General features: G+C 39.8%; 2 protein-coding genes across 3 annotated transcripts in view; both read left to right on the top strand.

The window, feature by feature from the left end:
- LITAF (lipopolysaccharide induced TNF factor) overlaps window positions 1-5,015 on the top strand; it is an 85,874-nt gene extending 80,859 nt beyond the window's left edge. For both annotated transcript variants that reach the window (XM_083799906.1, XM_083799907.1), the window contains 3 exons: window positions 1,259-1,441; window positions 1,841-2,000; window positions 2,320-5,015. In XM_083799906.1, coding sequence (XP_083656032.1) covers window positions 1,259-1,441; window positions 1,841-2,000; window positions 2,320-2,428 — 452 coding nt within the window. In that variant the 3' untranslated portion in view covers window positions 2,429-5,015. The remainder of the gene's footprint in view (window positions 1-1,258; window positions 1,442-1,840; window positions 2,001-2,319) is intronic.
- Window positions 5,016-5,163: 148 nt separating this feature from the next.
- Window positions 5,164-14,347, top strand: part of LOC310881914 (uncharacterized protein) — a 105,867-nt gene continuing 96,683 nt past the window's right edge. The window contains exon 1 of the mRNA XM_083799807.1: window positions 5,164-13,397. Coding sequence (XP_083655933.1) covers window positions 13,343-13,397 — 55 coding nt within the window. The 5' untranslated portion in view covers window positions 5,164-13,342. The remainder of the gene's footprint in view (window positions 13,398-14,347) is intronic.

Here is a 14,347-nt window from a genome sequence, read left to right as displayed (position 1 = left end):
TGTTCAATAAAGTGTTTCTTTTAGCTCATGTTTCAGCTCTTCAGTATAGAAATATTTTTTTTTAATCAAAACTTAGCAGCGGAGTTCATAGCATGGAAGAGAGAAAGCAGCAAGGTTTGACAGTAATGCTGTATTGTTGTGAGTAATTTTTTAACATACATTTTTTGATCATCAGTGCAATTTCTCTTATTCATTTTGTTCATACTGGTGCTATGGTAAGTTATTGTTCCTACCCTACTACAAGAATACAGAATGAGTGTGCCAGACAGGTTTCCCACCCCATATCGTACTGAGTGGAAAGATTGCATGTACACAGAGGGATGAAGTGTGCAACTGAAGAGGATTGAGTGTGGTTCTAATTGATCTGTCTGATGGTCCTTAGGAGGAAGAGAAAACAGGAGATGCTTAATGAGTGTTGATGCCATGAGAGATTGTTTGACAAAGAAATTGGTGGGCAGAGTGTAGGGAGTGTGTAGGCAGTGAGAAAGATAGGAAGTCCGTGCTGGAATCTGTCATTATTTCCACATTGAGAAAAAGCAATGGTTAGCATTCTGTATTCTGTAATAAAATAATACAATAGTAATTGATAGAGAAAAGTTCCATTAACAAATTCATTGAAACCTTGGTAAGCAGCAAAAATGAGAAACTTTAGACTTGAGAATTACAAAAGCTTTGAATTGAGTTGGATGTACTTAGTTTTTTGGGGTTTCTTTTTCCTTCAATATAAATATTTCTTTATTTCAAATCATGGCAAAGATCAATATTCTGTTTTAAATATTTGAGCTTTACCACAAGCCAGGCTTGTACTAGTTAGCAACTATTATGCAGCCCATCATAATTCTTGTTTTTGGAGGAGAGTGGGGACACCTGAAGTATGGTTCTTGCAGAACTGGGAGAAACTGACAGATAGCTTGGAATACTAATAAAGATGCATGATATCCAGCTTGGAATACTAATAAAGATGCATGATATCCCTGTTTTTAGCATTTTTAATTTATAAAGGAATGATTTGTGGTGAGAAAATGTGTAAAAAAAACACACAAAAAACAGTGAAAAGGAAGAGCGAAGAAAGCAACAACAAAATCAAGATTAACTTTTAACACTATCAGAAACACAAAACAGTCAATACATTTTGTGCTGTGAAATGTGCATTTTGATCTAGTTAACTACCTGCTTTGTGTCTAAATAAAGCCTAATTAGTTGCCACTTCTCCTAAATAAAGTCCTTAGTTACGATTTTTATCTCCATTATGTTCTAGATACAATGTCTGCCCCGAGTGGCATCCCTGCCCCATCTGCACCACCTTCTTATGAGGAAACAACAGGAATCAACGTGAACTATCCCCACCCATATCCTGTCCCAGACCCTGGCCAGAAACCAGATGGGAAGGGGATGAACCCTCCTCCATACACAGGACAGCCTATGCCAGCAAATAACACCGGTAAGCCTGAAACTTTACTGTACCTCATGTTAAAGAGGTGTCAAGCAGCTGTAATAGCTGCTGTGCAGAAACTTAAAGATTGTGGTTCAAAGGTGTTCCCTACTTACCCAGAAATATTTTTGAAGTGAATAAGGTCAGTCAAGTCTTGTGATACCCCCAGAGCACACTGATGTCAATAATGTAATTCACCTTTCTACAATTTTTAATGCAGACTTACTCTTAGACAATCTGTTTTGCATTACGAAATGCCATGCTGATTTCTTTTTGTCGTTGTGTATTTCATTGCTCTTATCCTCAAGTATTTTGGAATTATACCTGGTTGTAGCTCAGAGGAAGTTGATAAACTTTTCTTTTCTTCCTTGTTTACCCATTGAATAAACAGAATATTTCTTTGCTCAGTTACAGTTCAGACGGTGTATGTGCAGCAACCTGTAGTGGTATTTTATGACCGCCCAGTTCAGATGTGTTGCCCTTCCTGTAACCAGATGATTGTGACACGTCTCTCGTATGAGTCAGGAGCGTTGACTTGGCTGTCATGTGGTGGCCTCTGCCTGCTGGGGTAGGTTGATTCACATTTGCACTTTATTTTTCTCTTCTCACATGACCTTTGATAGCTCTAAGGAGTAACGAATACCTTGTAGGCTCTCAGCTTTGTTGCTTTCTCATTCTGTCTCAAATCTGACCCTCGATGGCTGGAATAGCCCATGTTGAGTGTAAGTCCTACAGGACCTCGAAGCAGGTCTGCAACAACCAGTGATGTGCATTCTTCCTAAAGCTTCATGGCATCAGTTTTATGGATAGCTTATGTAGGAAATATATTTAACGTTCTTGTGTATGTAACAAGTGTTAGAACTGTATGTTTTTTTTTTCCTTTGCAGGTGCATAGCTGGCTGCTGCTTAATTCCCTTTTGCATTGATGCCCTAAAAGATGTGGATCACTTCTGTCCAAACTGCAATGCTCATGTTGGTTCTTACAAGCGTTTATAGGCAGTGTTTAAACATTGATAATTGATTGATTTGAAGTTGGCTAGCAGCTCTGTAAGCCCCTTCCAAAGCTTCATGGAGGCTTCGTGATTGTTTCTGTGCATCCTGTCACTGGAAACCAATCAAAAATAATGTTTATTGCTAGATTGTTTGAATAAGAATTTGCTAAGAATAAAGGATTCTGACTTAGGTCTGTAGAAAGTACGTATAATCTTTATGGGCCACCCAGTCCAGCACCAGTCCAGCACCTAAGTGTTGTCCCACTCTGCTTTATGCAAAACAGATTGGTGATGTCGGTCCAGTTAATCTCATGTCATATTGCACACTGGTGTGTTTGCTTAGAGCCTCTGCACAGACCAAGAGGAGAATGTCTGGAGAACCATATAGTCTCATGCTTGGTGTTGATGCTTTTGCAACAGCACTGTTTACAAACTGGCAGGGAGTTGCTTGCCTCCGACAGACGTGCCCCTCTGACAAAAGAAGTGATTTTGGTCCCCAATGTTATCATTTGGGCACCTTTTTATAAGCACTAAAAATCACTTTAAAACTTTCTCTGTGAAAGACAACCAAACCTAAAGGCTTCTTCCTTCTGGAAGCTGCATTACCAAATGGCGGTAAACAATAACTCAGGTTATTGTGCATCAGCAGTGATTCAATCTAGTGCCTGAATTTCCTTGCCAGTTTTGAGTCCAGAAGTATCTCTACTTTGCAGTGAAGATGCTTATACAGGAATTTTGAATAGATATTTTTTTTCAGATTTTTTTTTTCTTTTTTTTACTGCTGATTTATGTCTGTGCTGTCTGTGAAATGTTCTCTTCTCCCCACCTCATTGGAAATGCCAATAGAGCCTCAGTTGTAGTGTTGGAAGGCTTCCTTATACATTTACATGAGTTCACTGATGGATCATAAACAAACCTCAGTCTTATGTTAAAGCTGGAATTCCACCTGCAAAACACAAATAAATACAGGACCCGTGTTTTTAATTGTTGATCTGTTTGTTAGCTGTGGTTTCTTCATTGAGAAGGTAGCATGTTTTTAAGGAGTTTTCTCTGATGATTATTTAGACTTGTACTCTGATTTTTCCAAATGAAAGATAAGTTCTGTTCTCAGAAACCTAAGCTGGCTATGCTAAGTTTAGGTGGTGATCACAGAAAATTAACAAGTGACACTCTGAAGGTTGAACTATTTTAAACAGCAGACTAGGTCCAAGTGACATCTAAATACATTTGAGTGATACCTGTCTAGAGAAGGCAGACAAATGTTTAAACAAGGCTGTGATGCTAACACTGTATTAATCTCTGTAAAAAGCTAAAATGAATACTGCATTTATTGTTCTTGCCAGATGTGCCTTCTACAAATATTTGGTGTAAGTTAACTTTTCAAAAATCTTTGAACGCTTCACATTTGAAATCTGAGTTTTGTGGATTACAAGTACAATGTCTAGGCCTCGTAAATTAGTCTTTATAAATTGCTGCTGTTTGTGGGTCAGTTTGTAAGTGATTTAAGAGCTTCCTTGTGCATTTGGAAAAGGCTTCGGATTGTATGTCTCTGTATTTACATTGGTAGCTACTAACTAGCAAGAGAATAATGGAAAGAAAAGGTGGTTGCTTTGTAGCTTTCTGCTTTGGGTCTGCAGTAACAGCTCATGTTTTCTATCTGCTGTACCACCACGGTAATGCCTTTGATGTTCTTTAAGGACCTGGGTGACGCTCCATTGAATTTTCTGTTCTGATGACACAGTCACTGGTCCTCATTTATGCAAGTCACAGGCATTACTGTAAAGCAGCCTTTTTTTACCTGGATTTCACAAAAAATGTATTTTTTGTCAGTTTATCATCAGAGTAAGAGAAGAAGAAGCAATGAAGCATACATTCCCTTAACTCCCTGTTTCTCTACGAAGTGCTGGTTGGAAAATCTAAGGTGGTAGCACCATGATGCAGAAGAACATTGACCACCTCCTTTTCCCCCACCCCCCAATAATTATAAATTATGTGGGTTTTCTTTTGGTTTTATGAGCATAGTCAATTGCATGTGTTAAATTGCTGTTATAGACTAAGAATAAGACAGGTAATGTTGGCAGCTACTCCATGTAATTAAGCATTCTGCAAAACGTTTTGCTGCCCCCTCTGTGCTTAAATTTCCTTAAATACAAAGCCTGTACATGTTCTCTTGTGTATGGATTTATCTACAGAATGTGCCAAAGTGACTTGCTTTGTAACGCTTATTTTAGACAGAGTAATGCAGGATATAACTTGCTGTGTGTGGAAAGTGCTTTGTTTGATTTTGTTAAGTTACTGTTTGTTTTTAAAGCTGGTTGTATTTAAAATAAAAACTTTCTTTTGTATCTAGTGATTATAATTGGAAAATTATAGCATTTGGAATGTTTCCAAATGTGAATGTTAAAATAGTGTCAAGAAATGTAACTATAGGATGCAATTTTTCAGTGTCTCTCTTGGGCCAAATCTCTGAGAAATGGCTTTCTGTGGCATGCAGATAAACTGCTTACACACAGCCACATTTGAAAATGTTAGAATATCCCAGTGCCTACTGAAGTAGGTGTTTTCTCTTTTAATAATAAATCTTCCTGAAATACTTTGGTCTTGTGGCCCCCTCTTGCTCTCTGGGACCTATCTGTGCTTCACCATGTGCTGCCTGCTCTCTTTTCATCTGGATCCCTTGTGTTGGGATGGGACTGCATGGCCTCTCTAGCTGAGATGTGGTGAGCAGAGAGGGCGAGCAGGGTGCATGCATGGTAGTTGCTCTTGGTGATCTTGAAGATGTTTTCCAACCTCTAAGACTCTAGGTCCTGGCCAACGGTGTGCCTTCTGCCTGGGTGAGTGCTTGAAGTGGTGTGTGCAGAGGGTGAATAGGCAACCTGGAGAAAGAGGGGCGCACAGGAAGGTTCTGGTCCTTGGGACTTCTTTGGAAGAGGTCCCAGCTGTGGCTCCCAAAGGACATGCATAATAATTTTTAGTCTTGATAAACTGTTGATGACAGCGAAAAGAATGGTGCAAATGATATAAAAATTACTGACCTGTTTATGCCTCAGAGTTTTCTAATGATTGTCAGAGTGATAGTTTTTTGTTGTTGTTGTTTTTTTTTTAAGTTGAAATTCTTTTGCGCAAAACTTTCACTTGCAATACAACTAACTAATCCCATATACATGTAACATACCAGTGACCTGAAGGGAGAAAATAAGTACTAAATATCCTTACATTCAGTGGGAAGCAATCCTATTAATTATGCAAGGCTATCCTTTTTTTTTTTTTTTCCTTTTGTATGTCTGAAGCAATGCACTCTTTTTTTTATGTATATATATTTATTTTCTGAGATGCAGAAGATACAGAAAGGTGAAGTTGATAACTTGCATGTCTGTTCTAATGCATTTTTTATGAGCAAATTAACCAAAATATAGGTTAATGAGTAATTTGAGTCGTGAACAAACAGTTTTCCTCTGCTGATAGATCCAGAAGTGGCATGCTGACTTGATGTGCTCGTCCCATTTCCACAAATGCGTAAGGAAAGAGTGGGGGCCACCTGAAACCCTCCAACCTCACTCAACAAGTTCAGAGGAAGCCTTCCCCAACCACCACCTTCCTTAGCTTTCAAGGATGACATTGCTCTCTGTTCCGCTCAGACAGCATTATTTCCATTAAACTTCTGTCTTTAATCAACCAATCTTGCACAGTGCTCAAACTTAGTTATTTCTAGTGATGCATGAGCCAGAAAGAAACATCTCACCATGCAAATGACATTTAAAAAAAAAAGGGGGGGGAAAAAAAACCAGTTAAGTAATCACTAGCTGACAGCCTTACAAGAGGGTGTTACTAAGCAAAAGCAGTGGTTTCAAAAAGCTGCTATTTATTGCAGTGTTTTGGAAAGCATTTCTGACCATCTAACCAGAAGATTTTTTTGATGAAGCTAGTTGATTTGTGTGCTAAAAAACTGTCAATTATTCTTCACAACTGAGCAACACAAGGTGAGTAATAGAACACATGCTATCATCCTGGGAATAAACAACTTCAGAAGTGAAAGTACCTTGACAGAGGTGTCAACTATCAAAGTGTATAGTTCTGGTATTTTATAACAAATTCACCTTTGTGTCCCTACTTTTCTTTATAAAATTCTGCAATGGGATGCAAATTGATTAGCTTCAGTATGACTTTTAATGTGTTTTTTTTTTTTCTTTTGTGAAGTGTACCCTCCTATATGATGTGCCAAGTGTTGCGGAATTTATTTCTATACCTAGTTCACAAGTGATTTGTTTTCTCAAGCTAAGTCGCCAAACCATCCATGGTGAAACCTGCTGTTTCAGAGGAAATGCTTCTTATACCATTGTAAATCTTTTTTTGTGTGTGTTTTTTCTCCTTATGAATCTTTTTTTTTGGTTTAAGAATCTGAAAATCTACTGTCTGTTTGAACAGGTGGCTGTGTGGTTTGGAGATACTAAAAATACTCATGCACAAGTCCAGAATAAAAGTAGAGTGAGTAGAAAGCTTTTTCAAAGTCCTTTTGTGGTTGGTTGGTTTGATTTGTGCAACTCCTTCGTATTCACGTTTCAAAAAGAAAAAAAAAAGCTTTAATGAGCTCCAGATGGTTATTGTATTAGCAGGGTGTGTGACAGACAATGTTTTGGGATTTAAAAGCATAATATAAGCCATGAGTCTGAACATGACAAGAGGGATTTCACAAAAGCATTGGAAAAAATAACAGATAAAAACTGAAGTAGTTTCTCTCTCTTGTTTTTCCAGACAATATCGCAACACAAAGACTGAAGCGTTATCTGTAAATCTTGGGTAATTTCCTCTATGATGGAATAACATCAGTAGGAAGGGTGAATTCCCCTGCTGTGCAGCAGACACCCTCCCTGCTTCAGGCACAGCCCCTGGAGCAGTTGGAGCTGCATGCTCCACCACCACTGGGAAGCGTTTTCTCCTGTCACACTTGGGAGGGAGAAAGGTAAAACTCCACCATGCTGGGTCTGCGATCCAGGCGGTCGTAGCTTGTTACCTTTTTCTTCTGGAGAAGGAGCAGAGGGAACATTGCTGAGGGGGTAACTTGGTGGCTGGTGGACATTGCTCAATTATACAAAAGTGACATTAGGCCTGTACTTCGTAAGATACTTCTTTACATAATGGTGCTCAAGTATTCTGCACTCTGAGATAAAAATATATAGAAAAACTACTTTGAGTTCATTTTTGCATAGGAAAAAAAAAGGTGAAAAACCTCAACACTTGATGCTCACCAGGCCCCAAGCAGGTGGGCAAGATCATGCTCTATTTTTGCAAAGCCAAATTTTCCCTTTTGGGGGCCCTCCTGGCACTTGGCTCTGACTCTGCTGCCCAGGGGGAGGAAGGGGCACTCCCTGGGGAGCAGCGGGGCCTCAGGGTGCTGTAGGACCTGGGCCCGGCCAGGCGCAGCCTCCTGCCCTCCCGGCACCGCGGGGTTTGGGCCCCACAGTACAAGAAGGACATCAAGGCCCTGGAATGTATCCAGAGAAGGGCTACAAAGCTGGTGAAGGGCCTGGAACACAAGTCCTTTGAGGAGCGGCTGAGGGAACTGGGGGTGTTTGGTCTGGAGAAGAGGAGGCTCAGGGGAGACCTCATTGCTCTCTGCAACTACCTGAAAGGGAGGTGTGGGGAGCTGGGGGTCAGCCTCTTCTCACAGGTAACTAGTGATAGGACTAGAGGGAATGGCCTCAAGTTGTGCCAGGGGAGGTTTAGGTTGAAAATAAGGAGAAATTTCTTCTCAGAAAGAGCAGTCAGCCATTGGAATGGGTTGCCCAGGGAAGTGTTGGCATCACCGTCCTTGGGGGTGTTCAAGGAAAGGTTGGACGTGGTGCTTAGGGACGTGGTTTAGTGGGTGACGTTGGTAGTAGGGGGATGGTTGGACCAGATGATCTTGGAGGTCTTTTCCAACCTTAATGATTCTAGGAGTCTGTGTTGGTTGTGGGGGATGAGAAGGGGGCACAGCGACCACTGCCGCCATGTTGCAGTTGGCCCATTAATTGCATACTTTGGTTAGTGCTCTAAAAATTTACCTGTATGAAAACACTCCTTGGTTTTGAGGCCGCCTTCCCCCCGGGAAATTATTTATTCTGAATAAATAATTGGTGGCAAACCCAACCGTTACCATCTGAGGACACTATCCACTGCCCTCTGCCTTTTGCAGCTGTTCTGGCTGCAGCAGGCCTCAGTTCACAACTTCTTGATAAGAACCAGAAGTGGTAAAATCTATTAAGACGTCAAAAGGTTGTAAAAACACGCAGGTGGGACCTGGAGCACAGGCTGTGGGCAGCCTAGGTAGGCTGCCTCAGCACCCTGCCCTGAGGGAGCTGTGGCCGCCATGGCGGAAGGCAGTGTCTGCAGCCGCTCGCCTCAGGTGGGCTTTGTAGGTTGGGGGCCAGGCCTAAGGGTGATTTCCTCCTGCTTCTGGCCATTAGGGGCTAATGTGAACGTTATAATGGTAATATTAATTTTAAAAGCCTCACAGGGCCTTTGCAAAACAGACTTTGCCGATTTGTTAAACCTCAGATTTTGTTCGCAATGCTAGCATAGAGTTTTCAGGAATTCATGGACATCTTTACTCTGTTGTGTGCTACAAGGTGTTTTTGATTAAATTTGTTTCGCAAACTTGAGTTCATTAAATGGATGAACAATTTTCATAGACTTACTGCCAGGTAAGTCTCCTGAGTGTCAATAAACTAGTGTTTGCAGCATTCACGTCTAATTTTCCTCAGTATTTTCAAAGTATGAGTAAGTTTTCTGGGACAGAACCATATTGGAAATTCCTCTGGGAGATTTTTTTGTCTGTTTTTCTTTGGGGTGTTGTTTGTTTGTTCATTTATTTTAAAGAAAAATCTCTGTTATGGGGGAGGTAGAAAAAATGCTTAAATACATTGAACTTGTTTTTCAGTCTTGGAGTACATCTTCTGCTTAACAGCCCACTTGAATTAATGAAGTTCGTCAAGTACACAGGGCACTGAAGATATAATGTGTTTTATTGTAATGATTTGACTTCAGCATGCATTTAAGAGTCTATTGTAAGCCAGACATTTAATTCCTAACTTTGAAGTTTTAACATGAAAGGCAGAAGCTCTGAGAAACACTGACAAAATACTGTTTGAAATGTTTTTGATTAAAAAAAAAAAAGCCCTGGAGTTTTGTTTGTGAATTTCTTTGCTCTTAAAAAAATAAAAATTGATTGGTAGGTTTATGAAATTGTCAAGCCCAGGTCTATAAATCCTTGTGTGTGCTCATATATCTACAAGACATTTTTCTTTCTTTTTATTGATACAGTTTCTTCCCTAAGAAATTGAAAGCCCAAAGCTAGAAGTTTACATTAAAATGCAGGTTTGCTTATTTTGGAAAGTGTGATTTACAGCTGCACCTGAAAAAGCAGAGCAAGACAATTTGAAAATTATAGAGAATTAAAACCAGGTAACATTGATCCTGTTTTCAGAAAAATAGTCACCTCTAAGCCAAAGCCCAAATCCGCAAGCCTCTCCGCTGCTGAGCTGTGCTGACCATGATGCACTCCGGCAGTCTGCGTACAATGTGCAGTGTGAACCCGAGTCTGAATTGTGAGTCTCTTAAGTCTGAATTGTAGAATATTGAAATGTAACCCAGTCTGTAATTAATGCTTTTATATAAAAAAGTCACCATATCTGTTATTTTGCATGGATCTTCTATGTCCATATTCAGTCTGTAGCTCTCATTGTTACTACTGAATGTCAGTCCTCAGTGTGGTATCAGAAGGGGAGAGACTCAGCTATGTTCTGGTCTTGCTGATGCCTGAAATTGGACCTGTCTGGTTCTCAGACACTCAGATCAGTGGCGACTTCTGATGGAAACTTTGGAATAGCTGGTGCTCTTTTCTTAAAAACATTTGAGTTTCTCTAAATTCTGCTCAAATATTAATGTCCAGTGTTCACAAATTAAAACTTTTTCTCCACTGTTGAGACTGGAGGAGAAAAAAAAAAAAACTGGATCTTTTGAGAAAGTTTGCTTGTTAATCCTTAAAGAGAACCCTTCTGCTATGACACACCAGCTATCATAAATGATTAATTTTTCTATAAAGGTGTCATTACTCTAAAAATAGCAGTTGAAATGCTAACATCCATAGCTAAGTATTTGTTTTAAAGCTTTGAAATGTGGCTTCTTTTAGGAAAGACTATTGCATCTTTTCAGAAAGATCATCAGGACAGTCCAATTTGTTTAGTGTGATGCATATGTAACCTTTGAGGAAGACGCATATTTCTTGTCTCTTGCAGGTGATAGGACATATATGCAATGTTGTTGATTTGTTGTGCATTCTGAAGCATCCCAAAATCTGTGTGCAGATTCCCAAACTATGGTGCAGTGTTGTAAACAACATGTCTGACACTGCCATCTGTTTAGTCCCTGCTGTGTTTCAGTGACCTCAGGCACAGGCTGTCTCTCAGCATAGTTCGTACAACCTTTCCTGGTCTCCCTCTTTCATCCAGCTGTTTTCTTGTAGGAAAGGAGCAGCCTGTGACCTGCATGAATTATTCTGTATGAAAATTTAAAAATATAACTTAAAGAGAAAATTAGATTTGTAAAAACAAACAAACAACAAAAAAAAACGCGCACACAATGAAACAAACAAAAAAACAGAAACAAACAAACAAACCACAATGCTGTAAGGAAAGTCTAGTTTTTTAGAGAGAAAAAATGTTTCTGAAAGAGCTTCTGATGTTTGAGTAGGGAATGAAATGACTAATAAAATGGCCATATTCCAAGATAGCATTTAGATTTGAGCACATGCCTGATTCTTTGTGGTGTGCTTATGCGTAAAATTAAGCACTTATTTATATACTCTGACTCCGGACATGGATGTCATGCATGAGGTTAATATACACTAACTGGAAAACTTACTGTAAAGCACCTAATTCATTTGAAAATGAGTTTATATTGGCACCTCAAATGGATCACAGTGTTGTCCTAAATATGAAGGAAAGGCTACACAAGGGGATCTCAGTGCACAAGTGCTGCTTGTAAGTTGTTGATGTTGGGCTATGTGGTTCTTAACAGAGCTATGATAAAGTACAAATTTCCCCTAATTCCAGCTTTGATTACCCCACTGACTTCAGTATAAACTTTGTTCTTTTAAGTTGTTCTGCAATAGATATATTTAATAAGTTACAAAAAATCTTACTATACAAACAGTTAAAAGTCAGATTCCAGTGGAGAACAGGCAATAGTAGTGATTCAAGAACATAATCATCACAACATAGGAATTTTACTCTGAATCATTATGTTTTTATATTCTTGACCAAATATTATCTTGCCTGCTTTTCTGTCCATAATTGCTGATTGTAGATCAAGAGCTGAATGACTGCAAGTTACCTTACTGAGCGGGTACTGTGTCCAAATGAGCTGAAATCTTAAAAGGAAAAATCAGAACAAATACAAAATGGAGTACCTCAGCAGAGGACAAGCAAACAGCAAACCACACAAGTTGCAAGATTTCTACAATGAACTCTCTGAAGCAGTTTCAAAATTAGAATTTAATGTTCTGAAAAAATATAGTTGGAGATGGTAGGAGGTTTTCTCAGTTATTCCTTTGGGTTGATCACAGGAAATCCCTGCTGATGTGTGAAGTCTCTAAGATTGTTGGACCCAGTTTCAGGCCTGAGCTGTCCCTGAGCTCGACATTTAGGGGATCTGGGGTTTTTGTACAGCAGTACGTCTTTAATCGTGAAGTATTTTATTAACCCTTTATACTTGACCTGCTGTCTCTCATTTACTTTAGTCATTGATCTATGCAAAGCACATATGAGAAGCTGCTTTCCTTTTAATTAAAATTTGTAAGCATTTTAAACTGGGCAAAAGTTAACCAATGGAGAAAGTAAGCTCAGGCAAGAGGACGTGATAGCACAAGCTTAGTGGGGGAGTGTGGTAGCAGGGACTGGGATTATCTGTGGTTTCTGCTTGTGAATCTTGTTTGAAGTGAACGATAGCTCATGGTAAACCACAGGGACTCACAGCAGGTTAGTATGTGGCAGAAAATAAATATTGGCATGTTCAGAGCAGCTTCCTTCAGAAGGTCTTGGCGTGCTTGTGTAACTGAGTTCTGTTAATGCCATCTCTGTCTGAGATGGCACAGGTGATCATCGATCCTGTTACATGTCAAGAGTGAACAGCAGGTTTCCAGGGAAGGTGTGTGACAAGCACCCAGGTCTGGAGGAACGAATAAGTAGAACAGGAGACAGACAGTGAAGCTCCCTCAAGCAGGAGTGGAAAGGAAAGTTTTTTATCAGTGGTTTGGTGAGCTGTGGACTACTAATATCTGATGTGTTGTAAAAACCTGAGTGCTGTCAGAAGGACTGTAGTTTAGTCTTTTTGTGTGTTCTTTATGCACAATTTCAGCCATCTTAGATTTGGGACTTTGGTTGAAGGGATGAACTGCCTCCCATGAAGCAAGTTTTCATCCTGTGTGCTTTTGATTAATCATTGAGAATGATTGCTGGGGTGTTTTTTTGTTTGTTTTGTTTTGTTTTGTTTTCCCCCTAACCTTACTGTGTTGGATTGTTCTTAGCATTTGCTATTTTGTCATGTCATGTACTTCATTTCTTTTCTTTGCAGTTTTGTGTAATTTCTAATAGGTTAATTTCTTTCTCTCTGCCCCTTTTTATAGCAAAAGGGATGAAATGCTGTTAGGATTGGATGAGATGTTTGTGTGCTTCTCTCCCCCTTACTACACACATGTACCCTCCCCTCCACAGGCTGCCCTGCCAGAGCCCCTCCTCTGTCTGGAAGAAGGGAACTGAAAGAAATAGCGAGCTCCTGCTTTGTGAAGGAGGCTTTCTTTCACTGCCTTGCTCAGAAGTGCCTTTGAGAGGAGAACTGATGTGATTTTGTTAACTTCTGGGCTGAGGAGGGAATTTCACTGGTCATGGGGCTGCATGCCATCATTTTACTCTATGCTGTTGCAGCAGGAGCTTCTGGGAGTAAGTAGAATAAACTTTTTCCTCTGCTAAGACTGATATCTGTCAATGAAATATTTCTGCGAAGGAATGATCTCACTATCAAAACCTCAGAGATGCTGTAAATTATGTTACAGCTTGCAATTCTGCAGTAATTTTTGTAGCAGCTTTGTCTCGATTCTCAGTGTAGCGTAGCAGTTAGCTTTACTGAGCGCTCTGGGTGGTACATGGGCAGGTGGGAGGGCACCCTGCCTATAATGCAGTTAAGTAGCGCATCTTCCTTCAGGATTACAAGGGAAAGCAACGGAAACAGTGAGATTGTGCCAATTTTCTCACCTGAAAATAACAGGCAAAAATTCTGTGCTAGCCTCTTGTTCTAAACCTGTGCTCACTTTGTAATTTGGCAGATGAAAGATTTTCTTAAAAGTGTGAATAAATCATGAGATGTCAATTATGTGGTCCTTGGTTATCATTTGTGACTCTTGTCAACTGAAAAGGGATAAGTACATGAAGTAAACTATGAAAGAAAATTTACAACTTAAAAAACAAAGCAAAGAGCAGAAGCTCTAAGTTTAGGCACCTTAACAAAATTATCCAAGTGCCTGACTATCTGAGGTGCCCAGCCAACCACAGCATCTCTCTGTGATAAGCATATTTAACAATTCTTTCTACAGCATTCAGGTATCCACATGGGAGCTGAGAGAGCTCTTAAATCTGGTCCTGGGGAGGCATGCTGAACATTTTAAAAATCTGATGCTGCATAAGAGATGAATTTTCCAAGTTTGTCTTACTATATTTACTTCAAGTTTCTTGAATGTGATACTGATTTCTTCATTAAAAGCCAATAACTTGAAACAAACTTTTTCTACAGTTTAAAAGAAAAGAAGGGGGGGGGGGGAAGGGAGTGCCCCTTTTTTTTGCCTGAACCACAAGATTCTTAGGGATGTCTTAGAGGCAGTTGCAGTGATGCACAG

The sequence above is a fragment of the Anser anser genome (assembly GCF_964211835.1).
Source record: "Anser anser genome assembly, chromosome: 15".
NCBI classification, from domain to species: domain Eukaryota; kingdom Metazoa; phylum Chordata; class Aves; order Anseriformes; family Anatidae; genus Anser; species Anser anser.
Note: the sequence above shows the minus strand (reverse complement) of the source record. Positions and strands in the feature narration are given on the sequence as shown.